Raw genomic sequence first — 18,243 nt, 5'->3', positions numbered from 1 at the left:
GTTAAGAGTGACAGTGGTGTGATTAGAGAGACAGAACAAATGCATTTTTTTTGCAGGAGTAAGGGATCTACTTTGTAGTTTACTTAGTGGAGATTTTTTGTTTCAACTGTGGAGTAGGGGATGTTTTTGGTCATGGTGGGTGGCCTTTGGCCCTGGCCAGATGTGGACGGAAGCAGATGGGCTTGCCTTTGGCGCACCTTCGGCATCTGCCATTAAGTAGGCTGGGAGAGGTTGGATAGCCCCACCCTCCAGAATCCCTCATGCACAGACCAGAGTGCAGGAAGGAAATGACTAAGAGAGGGGGAAGTGGAATCTCTGAAGGCGAGATATCCAAGCAAAAAAAGCACAAGCACTGTACGAATACTTTAAAGTATTGGGAGCAATTATCCCAGCAGCGTTATTTTGAAACAACAAGCTATAAGTAAATACAACAAATTAAATTTTTAACAGGTTAAAACAGTAGCAATCCTACTTGCAAGAGAGCTAGCCTACTATAAGTTGCACAAGTGCAGTGAAAAAGCGCAAAAGTATTGGTTTCTATTATCCTAGCAGGGTGATTTAAAAAATGACAAGCAACATGTAAATTCAACAAATTCAATTTTTAACGGTTTTGCCAGTATTAGTCCTACTTGTAACAAGCACTCTTAAAAATGAAGCATACTTGGACAAGAAAGTTGGAAGCTTGTCGATATATATATCGGGGTGCGGGCTGGAGGACACCCGCCTTGATCGGTTTTTCATGCACCTACCCCAGTGCCAGCCTTCCTTCTACAACCACCTATACCCCCTTGCTGATGTCTGCAACAGACTCGGCTGCAGGTCCGAGCCTCTGACATCACTCTGGCCAGACTGGCCTCTGAGACAGTTTTACAACTTCGTCTAAGTACCGTTGGAGCTGCAGCCAGAGATCTTGGATCAATGTAGTGATACTTTTGTGAACCCACAAATATACATCCTTGACAAAGATATGTGTGGTTTAAACAGAGGACTTTATACAAGACCACAGGGTACAGTAATGTCAATTTGGGTTAAATAAAAGTAACACAATCGAACTCTCCTACCTAAAGTTAGCGTTGGAATGGATGAGGGCACTTACTGAATTCTCACCCACCAAGACACTGCTACTCAGACAAAAGGTTTTTCACTAGGTGAAGCAGGGGCACAAGGAAGCATTTAATGGAGTAGCTAACACACATGTGCCTACTTATGTAATGTACAGAACAATTACATTTATAATTTTACAGATCTAAAGTACGTTAATTGTGAAAGCAGGAACATTGAATGGGATAATCCCTTCAAAATATTATTTTTTTTGTGTGATTCTCTTTGGCTATTTTGTTTTTGGCACCCACGCTGTGAAAAAGCGATTGGTGAGTGTGTCAGGAAGCTCACCGAGAGTATGACTTACAAGCCTGACGCACAAATCATTACCAATGCTTAATTTGAGCCTGTGGTTTCTGGTGCTGGGCACCGGCACTTAATTATCAATACCGCTCATATTATAGTCTGCCACATGGTGGCGCTGTTGGTAGAATTTCGAAACAAACACAAAAACAGTTGTTTGTTAATTTAAAATACCTTAAAAATAACTAATACCTGCCTCCCAAGCCATTCTTATAGCTTGTTTTGGCCTGAATAGTCTGAATTGTCATGAGTGGAGAAGTGTGCTTCATAGCAGTTCTGTTGGTACCGTCACTGGCAGCACTGGCAGGGGTAATGGGAGGTGCAAACTGCAGTGGCCTCCTCACAAGATCCCCAGCAGTTATTTTTCAACAAATTAAGCACTGCCATTACCTATCTTGTCCGTCTTCCTCGTCCCAGTACTAGCAAAGTGAGCACTTCATGTCTCACCCACAGAATTCACCAGTACAAATACAAAATACAGATATGCCCCACCTAACATGGCCACCACAGGAAGTAGCTGACAGCTAACTAAATAGGAGAGGCCACAACAACAATTCTCTCTGTTTCTTTTTCTGTGTCTTCCAAGAAGTAGAATCAACCAGACACAAGCTAAGTGCATTTTCCATTTTTATTAATTATCGTTATTTGTTGTTTATTACCATTTACTGAAAATGACGCAAAGGCCAGCTGTAGTGGGAGAAGGCAAACTACATTGAAGTGCGTCCATGTGGGGCTTATGTGATGTACCTAGTTCAATCACTTCTTTACGACTTCCAGGCACTGGCTGATAAGCTTAGCGGGATGAGGGTGGAAATGCCAGATTGTTCAAAAAAAGAGCAAAAGGCAGATCATTGTCTGACATATCCTTTGATGCTTTTATCAGCAGATTCTGCTGCTTAAGGGTTGGTAATATCTGCCAGTCGCCATATACGGATGCGTCTGTGGAAGACAGACAACTCCCCGAAATCTCTCTTGAGTGATTTTCCGTTCAACGGATAAAAGCTTTTTGGTTCACAACTTGATGATCTGATAAAAAAAAGCCACAAACCTTTGGCCCTGATTAACCCACCATCAAGTGGAAGAGATTTTCCTTATCGGAGAGCCTTCGCTCAAGCATCTACTTCTAGGGGTCCAAACCAGCCCTTTCCTGGAATGGGAAACGCATATAGCACCCCCTTCATTGGCAAATCTGAGCAACCATCATATATATCTCCAGTCCCTCCAGCCAGTCTTATGACATGACTACCCGGACAAGGTGGAAAGAAGGATCAAGGAATTCTACTCATTGTGTAAGAAAGATATTTCGGATGCCTGGGTTCTTTAAGTTGTACGGGAAGGTTTACAAGATAGACCTTTCTACTCCTCCCATAGATGTCTCTATCCTGACTCCCATTCCTCAGATTCCAAACAAGTGCCAAGGCATCCTGAAAGGAATTCAAGATCTCTTAACACAGCGTGCTATCACTACAATACCAGAAAAAGAGAGGGGATTAGGCTGCTATTCCCCTATGTTTTTGGTTCTAAAAGTCTCAGAAGAGTTTTGTCCCCTGTTGGATTTAAAGACTGTCAAACTTTGCATTCCTTTTCAAAGATTCAAGCTGCTGAGTCTACAGCAGGTGCTCCTGGCATGTTTTTGGCATCTTTTCACCTATTGGATGCTACCTTTCACAGGCCGATACACCCTCTTTTCCAGAGATCCCTAAGGTTTTATGTCCTGGGTCAACACTTACAATTCTGTGTCCTTCCTTTTGGCCTGGCTTCTGCTCCAAGTGTCTTTTTAAAACTCTAGTTCCTTTGGTTTTCCCTCATCAGACGACAGGTTAATATGTGCTTCATCTTTTCTTATGGATCCCAAAGCTGTCCAGTAGGGATGAGATTGCTTGGAGCCCCCATGATTTTATTCTCAATACAAGCAAATCACATCTGATTCCATCTTAAGAACTTCAGTACATCAGTGCCTTATTCAAGGCAATCATGGGACAGGGCTGTCTCCCCCTTCTGGGACAACAGAAATTGATGTCCCACCTTTGGAGTTCCCTAGACTCACGAGAAACACTGGCAAGGGAATGGTTGAGGGTGCGGGAGGACATGGTTGCAGCTCGGTTCTTTATCTCCTGGGCTCCAATGCACCTGTTCCCTCTGGGGCCATATTATACATGCGGCGTATTTCCTTTCATTGTGCTGGGCGCAACTGTTAAAAGATGGATCTGGCGCAATGAAGGAAAATTTGCCGCATTATGGTGCATATGCTGCCACCAGGGCACCTGTGAACTCCCCCTGCCCTGAGGGAAACAAATTCATGTGAGAAATGGAGTAGCTGCATTGAAGTCGCTCTGTGTTTTCACTGTGCAGGCAGCAACCCGCCTGCACTTTTAAAGGGGATTAGAGATCCCCTTGCAGGTGGGTGCAGTCAGTGAGTCCACCTGCCTGCAAGTGAATGTCGGGGGGGTCTGTGGGACCCCATTTCCCCCCACCAGAGGGATGCAATTATGCGGTGCATTGAAAGTGCTGCACCATAGAGGTGTTACACTGTCAGTACACCTCCTGAGAGTCTCTTTGCCTCTGTGTCCGCGTCTGTAATACGGCACTGGAGCAGAAGTGAAGGGATTCCCTCATTTGCATGGGGCACGCACCCATGCAAGTGAGGGAAAACCCTCTGAAGATAGCACTGGCGCTTTATGAACACCAGCACTATCTGTATTACAGAAGGGGCCGCACAAACGTGTGCAGCCCCTTCTGTTATAACAAAGTGCTTCGGGGATGCGCAAAGTGGGCATAAATGCCCATTGCGACCCTGGGTCACTTGCATAATACGGCCCTAGGTCTACTATTTTCTTTTATTCTGGTATACGATCTCCCGGGTATACAACACCATAGTCCCAGATCTTGGGACAATGTCTCAGAAGTTGCAGTGGTGGCTTACACACTCAAACCTGGACAGGTGAGTTCTGTTGGCTCCCCCTCTTCCATTGATGATAACAACAGATGACAGCAGTCTGGGTTGGGGAGCCGCTCTGGAGGATCAGTAGGCCCGAGGTTTGTGGACACCGGCACAGTTCATGATCTCTTCGAATTGGAACAATCTAGCTGTTGCCTTCAAAGCCCTGTTGTTCTTTACCCTATGGGTAAAGAGCAAAGCAGTTCACATCAGAACAGGCAGCCAGGTCACAAGGGCCTTCATAAACCATCTGGGCGCCACCAACATCTTTCTGCAAGCCCTTCTAGCAGTGAAGGTTAGAATTTGTGCAGAGGAAAGCCTTTTGTCTCTGACAGCAATCTATCGTCTGAGGAAGGAGAATGGGCATGTGTACTGGCTAAGCTGAACATTCTACTCACTGGTTCCTATGTCTTTGGGCCCTCATTTATTTCAGGTGCTTATGAATTGGTTCAGACCCCATGGCTGAATCTATTTGCATCGCATCAAAATGCTCTTCTTTTTCACCTGTGCTGCCTTCTACCATATGCTAACTTGCTTGGACGGTCCTCGGATTGAGTTCCAAGTGACCCTAGGGTCTCCTGTTCGCCTTCCCTCTCATCACCAGGGCCTTGTCAAAGATCAAGAAGGAGCAGTTACAAGTGTCGCTAGTGATTCCCCCTTGGAACCATCAGCCCTGGTTCCCTGTGCTAAGTCATCTATCAATCCTCCCTCCTTGAATCTACCTGATGAGTCCATCTCGGCTCAGGTTTCCTCTGTCCAGAAGATGTCTCTCAGTTACCTCTCCTTAGGGATTTGGAGATCGACAGGCGGAGGTTAGGGGAACTAGGCCGTTCTACAGAAATAGCTATTTCTATACAGCAGTCTAGGAGCACTTTAAAAATGTATGAGAGACAGTGGAGGAATTTCTTCAAATGGCATTACTTGAGAGGACTACTTTTTGTCTCTCGTTAAGGAGCGGAAATGTTTGAATTCATGAGAGATGGACGTTTGTTGGGCTTATCAGTATCCACATTACTCAGCCAATGGACAGTGATTAAGGCCATCAGGGGGTCCCTCCATGGTACAGTTCAATGCCTTAACTAGAAGTTTCCAGTTGAATAAACCAGTCAACCTTTCAACGCGCCCTTTTTGGTCCTGCCTCTAGTATTGCATGTTTTGCAGGAAGCCCCATTCGAGACACTGCCAACTATTCCCTTCAAAAATTTGATGTTACAAGTCTTTTTTCATGTTGCCATTAACTCAGGTCACAGGCTGGGAGAGCGTGGGGTCTTGCTATGTCACAAACGTTACCTAAGATGTTTTGACGACAAGGAAGTGCTTAGACCAGATCCTACTGTCTTACTGAATGTATCTTCTTCATTTCATCTGTCTAAGGATCTGGTGCTTCCTGCTTTCTTTACATCTGCATCTATGGAGCAGTCAGTACTTTAGCATGCCCTAGACCTGCTAAGAGCCCTTTCCATTTATCTAGAAAGAACCTCTCCTTTTAGAAAGATGGATTTCCTCTTAGGTTCATCTCGTATGGCTAACAGAGGACTCCTCAACTTTGAGTGTCCCTACCCCCTGATGTCCAAGGAATGTCCTCCTCATGCGCAGCCTTCAGAGCACGTCCCCATAGGGCATCTCCACTGCAGCCACATGCTCTACCCCATTTACCTCCATTTCACAGTGCAAATTGAGGATGGGGGAGGTAGTTCTTTTGATTTTGGGACTGCAATTCGGTTTACACTTTTGGTTTGAGATTAAATTCATCTGGATGTCACATTATCTAGTAGGATTGTGTGTCATCTTGTTCACAAATAGCTTTGGCATATGCACACTTAGTTAAGACGGGGACGAGGAAGATGGATGAGGTAGGTAATGACTCTGCAGCTCACCGGTAATCTACATTACTCAAAGTCATAGCCTTTGTCGTCACAGTTCTTGATTCCCTCCTTTACTATCCTCCCTGGAAAAAGTAGAAAATTGCTATACTGTATTTATGCTTGGTATTTTCGGAAGAACTGTTGCTATGGCCCTATCTATATGGCCAGCTGTCAGCTACTTCCTGTGGCAGCAATGTTAGGTGGGGCATAACTGTATTTTTTACTTGTACTGATTAATGCTGTGGGTGAGGCATAAAGGGCTCATTTTGTTAGGATTGTGACTGGGAAGGCTAAGTAAGTAACCAATTCATTTCTTCATCCAGCCTGTGCCTGCTCAGGGCTTTATACTTTAAAGAAAATATCACAGATTAGATAGCCCAGTGCAGGAGCCACTTTTGTGGACTATGTTCATTAGAAATACAATAAAGGCCCCTGCAGAGCTGTTCAAAGCTGCCAGCTTACTGAAAACCATAAATTGTGCACCTCTGTCTCACACTCCTTGATCCGTCTTACCGCTAAGTGCTGCATCCCATAACTGCACCTCAGTGGTCACACATGGCATGGAAACACTTCCTACATAAGATCAAAACAAAGGCAACACTCTTCCAACCACACACCATGTCTGGTGTAGCATGCAACCCATGTGGGCAAGTGCTTCAGCGTCCCACATAGTGTAATAGAGATATATACATTTTACAATACTATACAAGCTCTAAGTATGTAACTTCACTGCAATGCCTGTAACTTTGCTGAGGTTTCTGTAACTTCACTCCATAACTGAGGCTTCACTACAATTCCTGTAACCCACTGGAAGCCTGAAACGTCACTGCCATTTGTGTAACACAAGCAGCTTGCTTGTAACATAACCACTTCACTGCTATTCCTATCATCTCTCCCTCTGAGCTGTAAAATTAAGGTCATACCTGTAACGTCACTATCAGCCTTGTAGCTTCGCCAAAAGTTTAGTATCCTCGCTGCTATACCATTAACAACACTACTGTGTCGGATATACCAGTGTCATCTCTGTAATAGGTGCCATGCCTTCAAGTTGGCAACCATGCTTCCTCCTCAAGACTGCCAAGCCTGTAACATGGTAATCACACCTGTAGAATCGGCGCCAAAGCTGAATCATTTTTGATCTTGCTAATATTCTACTAAAGTTGCTGATATGTCTCTAACATCCATTACTCCTGTTCCTCTACTAATCTGCCATCCCTGTAAAATCACTGTTATTCATATATAAGACATGGGAGCCTCCAATGCTTGTGCAAAAGCCTGGCACTAATATCTGTGTTACAGGCGACTTGTGACGTCTGTAGCCACTTGACACTGGTGCATAAGTGAAGTACGTTAATACAGTTGACTGCTGACGCCATAATGCCTGTTGGCCGCAGCCATGGTGAAATGCAGGTTACTCAGCATAGTCACGGATGCAGTTTAAATGAGGAAAACAGAAACTGGCTTTCCTACTTCTGGTATCTTTAAGTAAATAAAATGATCCACACTATATGCCATTGCAGGAGATAGATTGTTTGCATGTTTCTCTCTTATCTGAGCCACATTGTTTTAACTTGATTTACATTGAACTGATTCCAATATCTTTTTTACAGATATTCTTGCTTGCTTTTTAGTGTAATTTGTTTCGTATTACAATGTTTTCTCTTGTTGTTCCTGTCTGCAATAATCACGAAACAACAAGACACCAAGGATTTCAATGGTTTGTGAGAAGGGTGATGGTATGACCATGTATTATAAGGAATAAAGTACCCCCTGCAAGCCACATCGGATTTCTATGACCACATAAAGGAAAACAACTTTTGGCCTCCTTCCTCTACACGGTCATGGAACTCCTCAGTGACTTGAAGTATCCTTATAATGTACAGCAGGTACTTTATCTCATATATCTCTTCCATGCGTATAACGCATGCCCAATGTCTGTAACATAACTGCCTTGCCTGCAGCATCACTGTCATGTCTGTAAGACATTTTCTTTTATCTCTTGCAGGGTGAAAAGGGTCCAATAGGCCCTGCCGGGCAGGATGGTATACAAGGCAATATTGGGCTCCCAGGTACTGCCGGGACAGCAGGTCCTGCTGGAGAGGATGGAGACAAGGTACAGTGGGGGAATGAGCTGCGGCTGTAACTGAGCATTCACTTGTGGCTTAGAAAAAGTGACTGAAGACCTTCATAACGGTGTGACACGTGGCATCCTTTGTGACGGTGCTGCATTTCATTGGCTATCCAGTAATTGCCTTTGTGTGCTTTTCCGTGGCTATCTCTTTAAATCGTTCACTTTCTGCATACTCCATGACTGGCAATTTACACTTCTGTGTTACTGTCTATTGCTAGTCATTTTGTGATTGATTTTCTGTACAATTATTCCTTGGTCTCTGCCTTTTTGTGAGTGCGTTTTGATGACCGCACTATCATTGCCTCGTTGCGATTATCTTTTAGCACCTACTCTGTGATTGCTATTTGTGCTTTATTTGAGTCTGTTTCTTTGGAATTGCCTCTTAGAGCCTCATTACTAGTTCCCCGGCGCAGTATCTCTGTGTTACAGCTCCGAGCAAGTTAATCTTTCCCGGTGTCCATGCCTGGTTGTATCGGGTCACAGATTCCATATCTGATAATTCCAGGCCCGAAACATCAGACTCAGACTTCCCTGTGGAGCTGCAGGGCTCAGACTTCCCTGTGGGGCTGCGGGGGCTGTGTGCAATTGTTGCATCTAACCACGCCCGCCCGTATCCCTCCGCATGCGGAAACAGGCTTAACTTCCCACAGCAGAAATATGATGGTACCTGCCCACCTGCAACCAACACCACCACCACCACCTGCAAAGGAATAGCTCTGTTGGTTGATTTGGACCCATTATTTCACCTGGAAGGGGGAAAAACGTGTGAAATTGTACCTGGTATTCCAGTGCCTGCATTTTATTCCACATTTCACTGAGAATTTACTTGAAATCCCTGATATCTCTCAGAGAGTTTTTAATACGTGGCCGGTATCTCTCTGTTGAGATTAAGGGCAACTGATAATGGGGCTCCTAATGGGTGTCTTGTGATATATATGCTTCCTTTTTTAAGCTTTCTTTTTATGGATGACTGCTTCTAGGTCACCTGGTTGTGCTTGCCTGTATTATTGCTATCTCTCTGAGACTGTCTCTAGTGGACTGTTCTTTCCAATGGGGCCAAGAACAGCAGTCGGAATTATGGGATCTGTGGGAACACTGGCACAGCTCTCAACTTTCTGCTGCTAAACGCATCTAAAATCTCTGGATGAAAGTCTGGCCCAAAATGAGGAATTACTGGGAAACCTGACCCCCAAATTACCACGTTCCATGGTAATTCCTCATTTCTTAGTGAATCTACAGGATCCAACTCATAATGAGACAGATTTTCCACAGCCCCAGGTTACCGGTACCCACAGTGTCGATAACACCAGAGGTCCATGCCAGGATAAAATTCAAAACCCTGATTGTCATTCTTCATGAAGCAGGGGCCGAGGGCATTAGGTCTCTGGTGTCGTACTACTCCCCAGGCAGGGCCCTGCGTTCCGCTAGTCTGAAGTTGCTAACTGTTGCCCGCTTTGCGAAAGCAAGGTGGGGAGGCAGGGCCTTCTTTGCCCTTGCCCCCAGACTCTGGAACGAGCTTCCCCCTGATGTCAGGAATCAGGAATCTCTTTCCCTGTTTCGCCAAGCCCTCAAAACCTTTCTTTTCTCTGAAGCTTACCCCTAAAGTCCTTCTTTCACCTGGTTCTGGCTGACTGTTTTCCATCAGTTGCGCCTTGACGCCTTCGGGCAAAATAGCGCATTACAAATTCCTTATCAATCAATCAGGTGGGGAAATACCAGCCATTTCCTGGGCCCCCCGTAATGTGGACCCTACTGGTGGCTGGCCCGTGTTCCTCTCCACGAGCACCTTTTGTAGCGGCCATTTTGGAAATGCACTGTGACTGCTTTTGAGGCGATCTCTTTCCAATGCCGAGGCTGCTGTTCCGTCTTGCCTCTGGATAGGTACTTCATAAGGCATCTTTGAGATCAGCCCCCCTCTTAATATCCAAAAGGCAACGCGCGCTCTGCTTAAGCCCACACTTCTAAAACAGTCCTCATCAGCATCCTTTGCTGCTGCCCCTCTCCAGCCCCTCCACACTCTCAAGGATGCGCTCTAATCCCGTCAAGAAGAGTTTGCCTCCCGCTTCAGTAAGCCACCATTTGAAGAGCTCCCTGTTGGCGATGAAAGGCTGGCGGAGGATGTTTCAAACACCCCTGCCTCCTTTTTCAGCTTAATACTAGGACCTGGCAAGGCGACACGCTTCTAAGGCACCAGGCGCCATAAGAATGAAAAGTCCAATTAGGCTTCAAAAACCCAATTAAAATTCCTTCCGACCTAAGAACTGCTGCTTTGGCTGGATTCGGAGTGCAAGGTGACCTTGCTTGCGGACTCTGGGAAGCCAGCACAACACTTCATGCTGTGTGTTTCCAAGGACCCTAGAGCTGAGACCAATATCTGCCAACAAGAGGGACCTAAGCTGGCAGGTTTGCTGCAAGCTGGCTAATGGGAGATAGGGCAGTGTGGCAACACGTTCCCTGGTGCCAAGTCACACAAAGTGACACAAATCAGTGCAAAGTCTTGATAAATTATTTACTTTCCTGCTCAAAACATATTCTGCAGTGAAAAGTTGTCTAAAAAGTAACACAACTGCAGGCACATGCATCAAGGTATGATTTCGCGAGTCCTTAAGTGCGATTATTAAGGGATCGCAATTAAGGACTCGCAAAAGCCTATACATGTAGGAATCGCTATAAAAATAGCGATTCCTAAACATTCCTTAATTGGGACTCGCAAATTGCGAGTCGCAATTAAGGAACAGCTCCCCATTCATTCCTATGGGCCTACAGGCCCATGGGAATGAATCGGAAATTGCATGCGCAATTTGCGAGTACCAATAGGTACTCGCAAATTGCGCATGCAATTTCAAGGGTGCAAGGGTGTCAAAAGGACAGCCTGTTGCACCCCTGGAATTGTGATGTGCACCCATGGTGCACGGCATGTGTGTGTACAACATGAAACTTTGAAAAATGCACTTTAGTGCATTTTTCAAAGTTTTTGCAAATTACCGAACAGTTCAATTGCTCAGTAATTTGCAGCCCCAATAGCGAAATCGCTATTTAAAAGTGGTTATTGCATTGCATGTAAGGAATCGCAAATTGCGATTCCTTAAATGCAATCGCAGTTTAAGAAATCGCAATAAATTGTGATTCCTTAAATTGCGGGTGCCTTACACCTTGCTGCATCGCAATAGCCCTTTTTGCGGGCGCAAACGGCCGATTTTTTCGAATCACACCGTTTGCACTCGCAAAAAACGTTGATGCATGTGCCTGATAGTCCTTTGTGTTACTTTTCATCAAGTGGACGTCCCAGGGATGTTACATGTACATTCCCATCCTATCACCAATTACATTTAAGGCAAAGCCGAATCTACTCAAATTGGCAGAGAAGGTTTTGTGACAAAAAAAAAATCTCCTTGAGGCAGACATTAACAAGGAGAAATGTTTTCATTTTTTCTAACTTCTCGCAAATTGCGTGCTCTTTGCACTGTACAGTACACATCCAATGTGTGAAACGTTTTAACGTTAGCCTAAGCATAGTATTTTGTACTAGAATGTGAATCCTTCTAGTTGAAAACCTAAGCTAGACATTGCATACACACCTATGCCCTATAGTACCAAGATGTTTGTGTGGCACTACGTAGCCTGTTTGTACGCCAGCATTAGGGAAGAGAGCAACAGAACCACACCTTAGTAGATATGGCTTTATGATGCTCTCCTCTTCAAGCGAATTACAGCACGGCAACTTTGGAGCGCTGCACTACATTTTACTAAATCTGGCCTTCTTTTAAATGCACATATATATGCACAGCACAAGTTACCTTAACTTAACCTGCTCATGTGCCCAAAATCTTGGCAGATGGAAAAGAGGTACATGGGTTTGCAAGGATCACACAATCCATTTAAGCAGCAACCTGCCCTCCAATGACCCCTGACCCCTCCAGCCCCTGTAATGGGCTAAGGAAAAAAGCCCCTACATGCATGTGGTCTATGTTAGGCTACTTATTTCACAATACACAACACTTGAAGAACATGTAGACAGGGCCTGCATGTTATTCCCCATTGTGGGGGGAAATAATTTGTAATCCCCGTTATCTCATGGGGGATATCACCTGGTATTGTTATTTCCTGCCCCGGCATCTCCCTGCCAAGATAACGGGCAACTTATAATGAGATCCTTAGTGTGCTAAGGTTCAAAAGTAGATCTCCTGGTGTTCTGCTTGGGTCTTCGGATCAGATAGAACCCGCTCAACAGAGCCTCTCTAACCCAAACTAGAACGTTACCCCCTCCCTAGGGCCTATTTACACCTAAATAACCACATATATATGTACCACCTAAGGACAGGGAATTCCTATTATATATGCATATACATATATATATCTTATAATACAAATGGCGGCCTCGCGGTCCCAAACGGACCCAGGACTTCCTGTCCAGACGGCAGCCTCAGCATACAAGTGGCGGCCTCGCGGTCCCAAACGGACCCAGGACTTCCTGCCCAGACGGCAGCCTCAGACAAGTGGCGGCCTCGCGGTCCCAAACGGACCCAGGACTTCCTGCCCAGACGGCAGCCTCAGACAAGTGGCGGCCTCGCGGTCCCAAACGGACCCAGGACCTCCTGCCCAGACGGCAGCTTCAGCCTCGCGGTCCCAAACGGACCCAGGACTTCCTGCCCAGACGGCAGCCTCAGACAAGTGGCGGCCTCGCGGTCCCAAACGGACCCAGGACTTCCTGCCCAGACGGCAGCCTCAGACAAGTGGCGGCCTCGCGGTCCCAAACGGACCCAGGACCTCCTGCCCAGACGGCAGCTTCAGCCTCGCGGTCCCAAACGGACCCAGGACTTCCTGCCCAGACGGCAGCCTCAGACAAGTGGCGGCCTCGCGGTCCCAAACGGACCCAGGACTTCCTGCCCAGACGGCAGCTCCAGCCTCGCGGTCCCAAACGGACCCAGGACTTCCTGCCCAGACGGCAGCCTTAGCACGAGCTCATCCTATTATTACCACTACATACGACAGGGGAATCAGTGTTACTATGTATCAGATCACACAAAGACCGCTAGTTGAGCACAACCTGTTCTCCAGTTCGAGGGACTCCCTTCTCCCTTATTCAGTTACCACTTACCTGATCAGGGTTAACATCTGTTCATATCAAGTCACAGCTGACTAGAAGAATAGGCTACCCTCTTATACAAGAACACGCAGCAAATGTTGATTCACTACAAACTATATACTTTATTTAGTTACTACATACACGCTCACAGAACATAATACATATCATCACCTGCAAAGAAAAGCGAAAGATTAAGTTGTACACTCTAATAAAAAGGGGTTGACATCACCTTGGTCGTATGTAGCCTGCACTCAATGGTCATCTAGGTTCCCTTCTCGTCTGTGCCTCGGCTTCGCCTGGAAGTCACACCTCCGTAGTCACGGATCTACTCCCTTCTCCCTCTCCGAGTCACTGGGACCTCTTCCTCATCGGCTACTCTCTTCTCTTTGGAATATCTGTTTCTCGGTTTGTCTTCACCTTCAAGTTTGTCATCTGTCTTCCCTGAAATAAGTAGTAGCTTTGCTGCTAACGGCCAGGTGCCGCTTACGGACTACAAGCAAGTGCCAGTATCTGCCTCAGACTTTCACTAATATGGAGGTGCATTCTCTCATGGAAAATTCCAGCCCGTAACCTACCGCCCACCAAATTCTTGTACCTCCCCGTGCCAAGGACACGTTCCCAGCCGGCCGGCCTGATGTAGTGTCTTCGGCATGAAGAAAAATACAATCCTTCGATAAGGGCCGGCCTGAACCGGTTCTCTCCAAGCGAATAACACCTCGTAACTAAAACACTGCCTTTGACCTAGAAGCATCTCAAGCTGCCGGAGCAGAAAGAAAGATGGAGTCTCTCCCGTTTGAGGCCTACCAGGCCTGAATTCAGCACGGCTCCATGAAATACCCTCACTACAGGACAGGTTATCCCTAATACTAACGAATCTATCCCCTAGGCTAGGTGTGCAAGCCCTGATCTATGGGGAAGAGCACAGGATCATGTCAAAGTGCCTAGTAAATAGGCTCCATTCACTACTCTAACCCTTAGACTTGGATGGAAAGAGACTGAAGTCACACTAATCACCCCTCAGCACAAGGGGGCCGGGAAAATCGAGCAGTACATTTCACCCTTGACTTCAGTCTATTATACATTCATTAAATGGAGCTAACATCTGTGGAAGAATAATATGAAACAAAGCTAACTGATCTACGTCTAGTACCAGGTGTGCAGAATTGAAGTAGTGAAGGAATACACTGAATAAAGCAACAGATAGCAATCAAAACAGCGACAGCAATCAAAATACCACCTAATGTTTGGCGTAGCATGTGTATATCCAGTAACCAATTAAAGAGCCAGTCAAACCAGCCCTGGTCAACGTGTTTTCTAACTTCTTCCGTTAAGTCATGCAACTTATCCAGATGTGCACGAATGGATTGTGTATGATCAGATAAGTTAAAACAGCAGAGGCCTTCAAAGTCAGAGCAATCATGTCCATGTTTAAGCAAAAGATAATCAATGGCTGCTCTATTTTGCAAAATGGCCCTACGTTCACCCTGGGCGTCTAATAGCAAGTCAGACAAGACTGTAGAAGTATGATTAATAGATTTCACCATCCAGCAAGCCATTTTCCCAATGGATTTGGCATTATAAACCGCCAAAGCAGGAACACCAATAATTGAAACAGCTAGGCTAAGATATTCAGACTTGGAATATAAATGCAAAGATGAGTCACAATCCTCCTGTAACATCACAGTATCTCGAAGCACACGAGAGTTGGCATTCGGGTGTGATGAAAACATTAACAAACTGAGTCTCGTAATGGCACAAGAGCCTCCGGAAATGTTTGCAGGGACATATGGCCAGGAAGTATTACCACATGAGAAAAGCCATCCGGCAGGTAGTAACATCGCACGATAGTGACTGGGGGTAACTACCAAACTATTGCAAGTCATATTGTTCTGAACTGAAACACATGTGGTTGGTGTCCTTTGAAAGCACAAAGTCCGTTCATGAGACGTAAATGAAGTGGCGCCTTTTAGTTTTAGGCGTAGACATTCAGAGATTGCACTAGGATTACATGTAAGAAAGAAGCATAGATCACCTCGTGTGATATTATACGTAACTATTTGGGACTGGATGGGGAGTTGCTCATTCGGCAATTCAGTGCACAAGGGGCAATATACATGGGTAGCAAAATCACCCAGGAGAATATTGGGACGAGCCTTTGAAACATTAAAAATATGAACTAAAGTCTCCAATGAGGCGGGGACAGCAACTAGACAAGTCGCCAGAATGTCATGTACAGATCTCATCGGTGTCAAACAGAAGTGAGGGGCATCAGTCACTCTCTTGGCCAGTAGTGTCCAAAAGTTCGATGATGAATCCCACGCATTGAAGGAACGCAACACTCGGGTTCTCAGTTCATCCCGGGTTGACGGGATCCCTCCTCTCTCGTCAAACCATCCCAAAGACAGTACGACGCCGACACATCCTGCAGCAACAGTCCAAAGAATGATCTGAAAGAGAACCAAATACAGGCATTAATCATTCTCGTAAATAACATTTGTCAGCTGGGACCGCTTCCCAGCTATCTTTCCCTGGCCTCATAACCAAAATGGTATTGTCCTGACCGGTGGCAATGACCTCTGCTTGTTCAGGGGGACTCTTAGGCGACTGCACCCAAACCCTGGCCCCAGGGTTATCCGTAGAGCCAAAACCTTTCTGGCCTCGTACAGTTAGCAAAGTTGGGGCAGTGCCTTTCATTATTTCACCACTGAAAACAGGCATAATGAGTAATTGAGCCACTCGGTCAGTGCGGTGTATCAGTAAGTCAACCTCACTGCTATTTAGCAGGAGTACCTTAATCTCTCCCTGATAGTCACTGTCAATTACACCTCCAAGCACCTGAATGCCTTTTACAGCCAGCCCCGATCTAGGGGCGATCAATCCAAAATTCCCAGGTGGTATATGAATACCAACACCGGTAGCAATGATGACCCGATTCTTACTTTCTAGAACGGTGTCATCCATGGCATGCAAGTCTAAACCTGCCGACCCTGGGGTCGCTCTGCATGGAGCCAGAGCTCCGGGAGTAATTTCCCAATACATCACAGTTTCTCTGATTTCATTAGGCATAGTCTGAACATTCGGGGGAAACAAACGCATAAGTGGAGATTCAGCATTTAAAAAAGGACGATTATTCAAAATCAATAGTGCTTGGGGTAGAAAGTCTCGCCAATTTTTATACTTGTCATCTGTTAACTTGCGCAATTGGTCCTTTAACAGGCCATTCAATCTCTCCACCGGCCCGAGGCCTGTGGGTAGTATGGTATATGGAATATCCATTCAATATTATTTTCCGCACAGAATTCCTGTACCAATCTTCCACGAAAATGGGATGCATTATCAGATTGAATTTGGAATGGCACACCATAATACATCATAATCAATTCTAATGTTTTAATGGTATTCAATTGGGTAGCTTGCTTACATGGAAGGGCTACCAGCAAGCCACTATATGTATCGACAATTGTGCAAACATATTGACAATTCCTACTCATGGGAAGTGGACCGATGTAATCAATCTGCCAAATTTGAGCGGGCAGTTTCCCGCGATGTAAATGACCTTTAACAATTTGGGGTACCTTACGCTGTCTGATATGTTGACAAACGGGACAGTGTAAAATAACATTTTTAATTAGATCTAGTGGAATATAAATTCCTCGATCAGCAGCCCACCTGCTAGTGGCCTTCTCTCCAAAATGTCCTGCCTTCTGGTGTGCCCATTTCGCCAATCCCGCAATATCAGAATCTTGCCTGTCCACCACTGCCTCAGCAATTTTAGATTTCTCATCTGCAATGTTATGAAAATATTTGTCAAGGGAGTCTATCGGGGTGTGAGCATCCACATGGAAGATTGTAACAGTACTCTGTGGGAGCATCTCCCAAATCTCTTGCCATAACTCTTTTCCCCACAGTTCCTTGGAGTGTAACCTCCAATTATGGGAATGCCAAGTCGGCAACCAAACAGCCAGTCCATTGGCAGTGGACCAAGAATCGGTGAAAATATGACATGTACCAGGTAACTCTTGTTTCAAAACTTGGTAAACAGCGTAAAGCTCGGCAAATTGGCTGCTCTTCCCTTCACCAGTTGTGCTCAGCAGTTTCTGCGTGATCGGATTATAGGACACCACCTTCCAGTGCCGTGTCGTCCCTATAAACTTCGCTGAACCATCTGTGAACCAAACATGATTTCTTTCCGCTGCGGACAAATCATCAAAAGGCTTACCCCATTTAACAGGAGACTCCTGCGCTGAAGGTACGGAACACTCACTCTCAATCTCAGTCGACGGTGCTCGCGCCACCTGCTCATGTAAAGAAGCAACTCCTTTCGGGCCCACACGTGCCCTGTCTTGTATGTACCATTTCCATTTAATCACGCTCGCCTCTTGAGCATGTCCAATTCGGTGAGTTCTCGGTGAACTCAGAACCCACTGCATGATAGGAATTTCAGGACGCAAGAATATATCATGTCCCAAAGTCAATTGCTCGGTATCCACCAAAGCCCAATAACAAGCAAGTAACTGTTTCTCAAAGGGTGTATAACGCTCACCAGCATCAGGTAGCTTTTTGGTCCAAAAACCTAACGGTACTTTACTCCTGCCTTGTTTCTGCCACAAACTCCAATTTGCATAAGGGCCCTGTACAGACACATTCAAATCCACATCACCATCACGTACAGGCCATAAATCCATAGCATGTTGAATTGCCTCTTTTGCCAGGCTAAACGCATCTTGCTGTGGCTTATCCCATTCAAATGCATTCTTTTTACGTGTAACCCGGTACAAGGGGGCCAATATTTGACTCAAATGAGGAATATGCTGGCGCC

The 18,243-nt window shown here is 45.6% G+C and overlaps 1 protein-coding gene across 2 annotated transcripts in view; it reads left to right on the top strand.

Moving 5' to 3' along the window:
- The window catches only part of LOC146833110 (uncharacterized), a 645,049-nt gene that overhangs the window by 457,962 nt on the left and 168,844 nt on the right, over positions 1 to 18,243 (top strand). For both annotated transcript variants that reach the window (XM_085600733.1, XM_085600734.1), the window contains one exon: positions 8,213 to 8,320. In XM_085600733.1, the coding sequence (XP_085456859.1) occupies positions 8,213 to 8,320 (108 nt within the window). The remainder of the gene's footprint in view (positions 1 to 8,212; positions 8,321 to 18,243) is intronic.

This window comes from Triturus cristatus, chromosome 4_2, assembly GCF_964204655.1.
Source record: "Triturus cristatus chromosome 4_2, aTriCri1.1, whole genome shotgun sequence".
Lineage (NCBI taxonomy): Eukaryota > Metazoa > Chordata > Amphibia > Caudata > Salamandridae > Triturus > Triturus cristatus.
The sequence above is the reverse complement of the archived record's forward strand: the minus strand, read 5'-3'. Positions and strand labels throughout refer to the sequence as shown.